We start from the raw sequence: 8,178 nt of genomic DNA, 5'->3' as shown, positions 1-8,178 counted from the left end.
TGGAGACTCAGGCCAGTGAACATGATAAGGAAACACCCTAGAGGAAATCCACTACTCCCCCTTTTTCACACGGGTGCTTCACATATTACATTCTTCTGTCACGTACAGTTTTCATTAACGATCATGAGGTTCAGGGGTAGGTGAGTGGATAACATAGATAATATCCCAGAGTTCCGATGGAGGCTACACAGCTACAGACAGCAGTGACCGGGTGTGTGAGCTGAGCTCTTCACCCCCAACCCAAGTGTGTTCAAGTTATAGCCCCTGGTCCCTGTGACAGTGAGCTCGCATCATATACAATGAAGGAAGACTGGAATGATAGTTTGCTTTTCATTACATAGTGAAAATGCAACATATTGAATTGTATGGGATGAAGCTGGTGGTGTGGCCCAATGGTAAGTTTCTCATTATTGCTAGAGGTCCTATGCTCAATGTTGAGAACCAAATATACCATCATCTCTTTGAGGAAATAAAGGAAACACTGAAGAAAGTCTATATTGATAAGTGAGCACATTTAACAAAGAAACAAAGAGCTGAGCACTGTGTGTGCATCTGCACTCCAGAAGTGGAAGTCTGAGGCGTGTTAGGAGTTTGAGTGCAGCATGGACTACAGGTTACAACCAATTCTAAAACAGAAAAAGACAAATGTTGTTAAATATGACACGACATTATCGCAAATGCTAAAATTTAGAAAGAGAACAAAGCAATCATCCACTAAATATAATTAATGTACTATTATGTGACCTCCACTGCCTTCTCTCTAAATCTACATAAGTGGTGTATTTGCCAGGACTCACCTGCCTAATTCGTTTCTGTGTCTCCATTCCTGTTGAGGGTCCTCTGGTCCTCCAGAGGGAAGATACAAGCAGGCAGACTTCTGTGAAGTACAGGCCAGCCTCAGCTATACAGTGAGTTCCAGACCACCAAAGGCTATACAACGAGACTCTGTCTCAAAATCAAATAACAATTAAACAAACAAAACCTATGAAGGACGGATGCTGAGGAATCTAGAATCCAGACACTGAAGCACCCAGGAAAGAAAAGCCAGTCCCTCTGAAGGACAATTCTGTTTCCTGTGTGTTTGCGGAAATAAAGCTCTCACGAGAGGATGGGGGAATAAGCCTCTGAAGGCCATAACCTGTAAGTCTGCCCAACTGACAGGGTGCTGATGCCAAAACTCTGCAAGGCTGCAGCCAGAAGGGGTAAAGGCCATGACCCCCACCTACACAGCCCTGCTCTGCCTTGGTGAGACATGAAGAGGGTGAGGGAACCACCCTAGCCTGGGAGGGACCTGCCCAACAGCTGGACCTTTCATGACCAAGGCATCTCAGGGACTCAAAGACAATGAGGAGGGGAAGACCTGCTCAGGCTTCAGGGCAAACCTCTCACAGAGAACTCTCTTCCAGGATTGAGTCTGTTCCTCAGGACCCCAATGCTGGCAGGTGAGTGTGTCCCCAGCTGTCACAGGTAAGTCCTCCTCACTGAGAACAAGAGGTCACCTATGGGCATTGGAGACAGAGAGCAGCAGGTGTGGCTGATACTGGGGAAACTGGAGGGTTCCCGGGCTGAGGGCTGGATCTGAGGGAGGATTTCATGTGACCAGCCTGTGATTTCTCTGCAGGGATGCTCCCCGAGCCCACAATCAGAGTTGAGCCATGCTCTGTTGTTCCCAAAGGGACACAGGTGACCATCTCATGTGAGGGGACAACAGGGGCCACAGAATACTGTCTCTATAAAGATGAGAAACAATATCCCTTGAGGCAAAACACCCCAGTGCACACTGGGAACAAGGCCCATTTCCTCATCCCATCCATTGAACTGCACCATGCAGGGCGATATCAGTGTCACTACCACTCCCCCGATGGCTGGTCTGAGCACAGTGATTTCCTGGAGCTGGTGGTGACAGGTAAGAAGGCACTCAGGGATCCAACCCTAGGCTTCAGTCTCAGGAAAGGGGTCTGCTCTCAGAGATGTCCTCCCTCACAGCTTAGCCAAGAAGACAGTATAGACTGTGTGAACCCATTTAATACCCTGCCTTCTCTCCTAGCATTATATACAAGCAAACTCAGCCTCAGAGGCCAGCACAGTGCCATAGTACCCTCAGGAGGGATCATCTTCCTCCAGTGTGTCTCAGGGAAGAAATAAGAAAATGAATCTGAATAAGGAGGGTCCACAGGAGCTCTCCTGGACCCTGAACTCACTGTACAAACACTCTACTGGGCAGTCCCAGGCCCTGTTCTCTGCAGGCTCTGTAACACCCAGCCAGAGGTGGAGGGTCAGATGAGGACCCCTCACCTGAGGACCCCCTGGTCTGGACAGACCCCAGTGAGCCCCTGGAGCTCAAGAACACAGTTCAGGAAGACCTGGCCTTGCCGTGGTTCCCAGGAGCAGCCCTCTTGTGTGAAATGTGAGGGGAGACAGGCCTCTTGACACCACTGACACTGAGTGTGGGACATGGTGGGCCCAAGGCTCAGAATCCAAGGCGGAAAATGAGAGTAGAACCCAGGAGTCCAAGAGAGAGATCTGTCTCTCATGGCTTCCCTTGTCCTCTTGCAGTTCAGGAACCAGCTTAAGTGTCATTTCTATGAGTGAGCTTCACTGTGTCCTCATTCAAGCAGACCCCTCTTCCTTACCTGATTCCTTGCAGAGACCCTAAAAAAAACTACCATCTGGGCTGTGCCATGCTCTGTGGTCACCGAAGGGTGACATGTTCTACATAAAGAGGGAATCCTATTACCCTGGAACACACAGATTCCACTAAGCCCAGGAACTAAGCTGTTCTCCATTTCATATATGATAGAGGAGTCCACAGGGTGATATTGTTATTACTATTATAGCCTTGAAAGCCTCAATGTGTAGTGACACACTGGATCTGGTAGTCATAGGTGAGGGGATAATTAGGCATTCCCATTCCCAGATGATACCCTCAGAAAAAGGGGTCTGATCTCACAGTGCCTCTGCTCACAATCCATCCCCAGGGAACAATGGGGGAGGTGTGAGTTCATTAGCATGCTGCCTACTTCTGTCCTAGGAATCTACAACAGTAAACCATGGCTTTCAGCTCAGCCCAGCCCTGTGGCATCCCCAGGAGAGAAACTGATGCTGCATTGTGTCTCACAAGAAGGATATGACAGGTTCATTCTGACTGAAGAAGGAGAACAGAATCACTTGAGGTCCCTGGACTCACAGCATGTATCCATTAGAAAATTCCAGGCTCTGTTCCCTGTGGGTCCTGTGACACCCAGCAGCAACAGAACCTTCAGATGTTATGGTTCTTACAAAAGATACCCACAGGTGTGGTCAGAACCCAGTGACCCCCTGGAAATACACATCCCAGGTGAGGAAGCCCCATCATTCATGGAATCGTATTTAGGCCCCAAGATCTTTGCCATGAGTCCTGTTATTTTCTGGGGAATACAGGTAGGAGGTGCCTGAAGGGACCTCTTTGCACCTGGGCAGGAGTTCCACAGAGAAGAATGGGAGGGTAGATAAATATGGTAGAAACTAGATACTCAACCAGCATTCCATCTGGCTTCTAGAGCTGTACTAGAAGCCCTTCATGACACCCAGCCAGGACCTATCTTAACCCCCAGAGAGATCCTGACCCTACAGTGCATCTCTGACATCAGGTAGAACAGATATTCTCTATTCAAAGAGAAGGAAAGTAGCCTCCTACAAAGTCCAGGGTTAGAGCCCCAGGTTCATTTTTCTCAGTCAGCTACACACTATCCCCTCTGAGGTCTTCTACTGGAGGCTGGCACAGGTGCTATGCTGCACAGAGACTCTCCTCCCAGGGGGCAGTCCCCAGTGATGCCCTGGACATACTGATCACAGGTAAAGGGCCAAGTGAATTCAGTTAGGGACCCAGAATCTTAACAGACCCTGCTAGGAGAGCCCAAGGACTGAGGTTAGGATGAAGGTTTGGGGTATAAGGGAGGCACAGAAACAAGACAGGGGAGAAGGGAAGGGGCAGAATCACAGAAACCAGACATAGAGACCCATATCCTCAGATTCAGGCTGCAGTGATGTCTCAGCTCAGAAGAAAACACTCAGTCCCTCACCTGTCCTTCTCCCTAGGACAGCTCCATCTCACACCCTCCCTCTCAGTATAGCCACGCCCCAAAGTGTCCTCAGGAGAGAATGTGACCCTCCTGTGTCAGTCCTGGAGTCAGATGGACACTGTCCTTCTGACCAAGGAAAGGGTAGTCAATTCCCCACTCTGTCTTAGCTCTAGGTCTCACACTGGGAAGTACTGGGAAGACTTCTCCATCAGTGCTGACACCTCATCCATTGGTGGGACTTAGAGGTGGGATGGTTTTCAAGGCTCATCCCCTGCCTGTTGTCATATACTATTGCCCTTGTGGAGCTTGTAGCTTCAGGTATGAGGATCCTGAGGTCAAAAAAATGACTCAGCATCCTGTCCCCAGGACAGCCCTTGGTTAGGAATGGATTAAAGATCACAGGAAGACAAAGACAGGAGACTCACCCTAGGAGAGCTGGAGACCAACAGGAGACCTTCCTGGGTTTCTCACACCACCTCCTTCATTAAAATCGGGGTTCCAGCTGGGCAGTAGGAGGTTCTTGGGGAGGCCACAGGGCAGATGTAAGACAACAAACAGCAGCTGTGTCTCCATGTCAGATTCTGCATCTGACATCCTCTTCTACTGTTTCCCATGATCCTCTGTAGGCAACAGCAACCTATCCACAGGGCCCATCCTAACAGCTGGTGAGTATCAGGGACTTCTGTTCAGGGACTTTCCTCTATCCCTGAGCTACCTGAAGACTCTCATCCCATCTAAGGCCTGCTTCCTGTGTCAGCTCATCTTGTGTCCAGAAGCCCAGAGATCAGACAGAGCTGCCAACAGAGACCCCAGAATTCCAGTCTTTGAGGCTGAGCTGCAGGAGGGCTCATACAAGAAAACAAAGGTGTTTGGTCACAAGTTGGGAAAGAAGAAACTGGGCTGAGGTGGAGAATGGGGAGTCCAGACCCTCACCTCCCCATCCCACCATGAGGACAGTAGAAGCAGTTGCTCAGACCCATGGAGTCAGTTCTGTAGAATGATAAAAGAGAACTGTGGGAAGGCGGGTTCAGGGGAACCACATGTAGTTATGGGGTTGGTGTAGCCTCTTCTGGAGATGCTGAATATGACAAATCTCTCCCCTGAGTGGGTCTTGGCTTCTCTGAATGTGAATGACAAGCCTTCACCCTGACCTTAGAGGTCCTTTCACAGCTGACCTAGGCTGTGATCCACACTGGCAGAGGAGGCCTCCACTGATTCTGCAGTGGGCCTCTAACCTTTTCCAAAGTGATGCTGACATTGTGTGAGGGTTGTTCACAGGGCCAAGGTAGGACATTCAGGCTCCTTCCATTCAGGGTCTCAGTTCTGGTGGAGAACAAGGCTGGAAGTCAGATTCCCTGGATTCAACCCAACTCTGCCTCTTCCAGTTGGGTGACCTGGGGCAAGTGAACTGTCTGGGGGCAGAGCTGATCTCATTTTGCATGATCCTGAGGATAGGAGGTGCTGAATGTAAAGTCCTAGAGTGTGCCTGGCACACATTAGGTGGTCAAGTCAGCTAACACTGCTCTTGATACATGAAGTCACTTGTGCCACAGGACTGGGAAGTTACCAGATGATTCTGATCGGGGTCTCAGTGTTCTTCCTGCTCTTCCTCCTCATCTTCCTTCTCCTCCGATGGAGATGTCAGCACAAATGCAGGAAAGATGGTGAGTAGGATGTAGGTGATCTGGTTCTCAGGAGGTGGGGGGCCTCCCCCTGTGGACCATCCAAGCAGGGGCTCAGGGCACCAGCCCCAGGGAAACCAGCCGGACTGGGGTAAGTCAGCTCAGGAGGGCTTCCACAGAATATCAGATCAGAGACATGTGATCTCAGTAGCTGTGCAAAGGTAAGGTATTATGTGAGCTGTTCATCTGGAACATTTACATACTCCATATGGTATAAAGTTCCTTTCCTTCCCTGCAGGTTCTGGAACAGGGTTTCCCACCCCTGGCTGAGACTCCTCTCTCTTTCAGTCCAGAGTAAAATCACTGACATACAACTTCCTGAGGTCACTGAGGAGCCAGTGCCCAGGGAGAGAGGTCCTCAGAAGAGGTAACTCAAGTCCCGTAACCCAGATTCCCACTTGTTTCCTGCTCCTCACCACCAACTCACACCCCTTTGTGCCCTCAGATCCTGCCCAGCTACTGCCATCAAGAAAGAAATCCTATGTGAGAGATGAGGGCCCTGGGAATGGGGACACCTGAAGTCTTGGCAACACAGGGGTGGAGGAGAGGGGCTGTGGTCAGGGCTCTATGGGACTGAAGTCTCACTATAGACCGGGGGCATCGCCATGCTTCCTGGCTCTGTCCCCATGTGGGGCAGCAGAGGAGTCTAAGGAACTGAGAGATCCAAGGACGTTGGCCAGGAGACAACTCCCTTGTTCTTTTCACATCAGATGCTTCTCTGAAGATCCCACAGCCAAAGGGCAGCGTGGAGCCAGACAGTCTGGTGAGAACCTGTCCCAGTTGACAGTGCTGTAGTCCTTCAGGCCCAATTTGGCCCAGCGTCATTCTCTGTCACCCCTCTCTCAGGCCACAGTCACATCCACCTCTGATCTCCTCCTTCCAGAAGCACCTGCCACTTTCTACAAGGCCCTCACTCCATCTTGGTTTTCCTGGGACCATGCAGCCTTTCTCTGTCTCGTTGGCTCCTCAGCATCTGTCTGACTGTTACCATGTTCTCAGTGTCTCAGAAGGATACCTGGGGCCTGCAGCTACAGTTCATTAGTGGAGGGATTATCTACCATGCACAAGTTACTAATTTTGATATCCTGAACTGAGAATAGAACCAGTAGGACCAATGAATAAATTAGACCCCATGAACCTGCCCCAGGCACCCATAGTGGCTCACTCTTTTTATACATTTTTCTTTACATATGTATTTTTGTGTGTGTGCACATGTGTGGAGGGCTGGGATCGGCACTGGGTGACTTTCTCAATCCTCTGCACCTTGTTCGTTGAGACAGATTTCCCACTGAACCTAGAGCTTGGTCATTTGGCTAGACTGCCTGGTCAGCAAGTCTCAGGGATCCCCTGTCTCTCCCTCTCCAGTGCTGGGATCACAGACTTGCCTAGACATTACATGGCAGGGTGCTGGGGACCAAACTCCAGTCCTAATTCTTGTCAGCAAGCATTTTACTGGCTGAGCCATCGCCCAGACCCTGGACCTCCCCCTGGACCAGGCTTCCTGTAGGGGCTGCAGATGCTGCAGGGAGCCAAGATCTCCATCCATGGGGACAACTGTAAGGGGAGGAGACAACCAGCTAACCATGCAGAGTGGGAGCAGTGCCATGTGCTTCAGGCAAATGGAGCAGAGAAAGGGGAAGGAGAGCAGACAGGGCCAGTGTGAATCTCCAGGGCTCTGACAGGTGCCTTCCCAGATAGAGTCTGATCAAACAGTTCCTGCATACAGGAGACACTGTAGGCAAGTAGGTCCTGGGCAGGAGCAGGCCCTCTCAGGACGTTGGGTTGTGTGACTGGAGGTCAGACTTGAAGGAAGGGAGCTGTCAGATACCTCAGGTCCTCAGGAAGCCCCTGAAGACCCATTAGGAATGCTCTGGTCTGATTTAAATGTCTACAGGAGTACTCTGGTCACCCCATAGAATCTGACTGGCAAGAGCTCAGGGAACCAAGAGACATCGTCTCACTGTCTCCCTTCTGCAGAACCCACCTGATGAAGACCCCGTGAAGGAGATGTATGCACAAGTGAAACCCTCCAGGCTCAGGAGGGCAGGGGCCACCTCTCCTCCTTCAACCTTCTCAAGGGAATTTCTGAGCTCAAAGAACAGGGAGTCAGAAGACAGAGAGAGGGACAGTGAGGTGAGTCTTGTTCTCCACAGGCCCCCAGCTTCCAAAACCAGGCCAAGCACCTCACTTCTTCTCATCCTCCCTGACCCCAGGCTGCTGTGTCTGAGGATGTCCAGGATGTGTGCTATGCCCACCTGTGCATTGTTACACCAGGAAAGGCACAGCTGAGTCTCGTGCCTCCCAATCTGAGAAGCCCAAGATGAGACCAAGGATCCCCCTGCTCTGGTTTCCCTGATCCCAGGAAGACACTGACCCCACATGCCATGGAGAGTCACTCAGGGACATCTGAAAGACAGAATCTGCCCTGAGTGGAC

The 8,178-nt window shown here is 50.7% G+C and overlaps 1 protein-coding gene across 1 annotated transcript; it reads left to right on the top strand.

The window, feature by feature from the left end:
- Positions 1-346: 346 nt before the first annotated feature.
- Positions 347-7,876, top strand: LOC115067479 (leukocyte immunoglobulin-like receptor subfamily A member 5; the record flags this gene model as incomplete). The annotated part of the gene is made up of 7 exons (XM_029555416.1): positions 347-395; positions 1,622-1,906; positions 3,032-3,337; positions 4,688-4,726; positions 5,615-5,725; positions 6,454-6,506; positions 7,721-7,876. Coding segments are annotated over exons 1-7 (999 nt in total), but the record flags the coding sequence as incomplete, so codon positions are not given.
- Between the last annotated feature and the right edge of the window lie 302 nt (positions 7,877-8,178).

The sequence above is a fragment of the Nannospalax galili genome, unplaced genomic scaffold, assembly GCF_000622305.1.
Source record: "Nannospalax galili isolate Female #2095 unplaced genomic scaffold, S.galili_v1.0 scaffold29390, whole genome shotgun sequence".
NCBI classification, from domain to species: domain Eukaryota; kingdom Metazoa; phylum Chordata; class Mammalia; order Rodentia; family Spalacidae; genus Nannospalax; species Nannospalax galili.
Note: the sequence above shows the minus strand (reverse complement) of the source record. Positions and strands in the feature narration are given on the sequence as shown.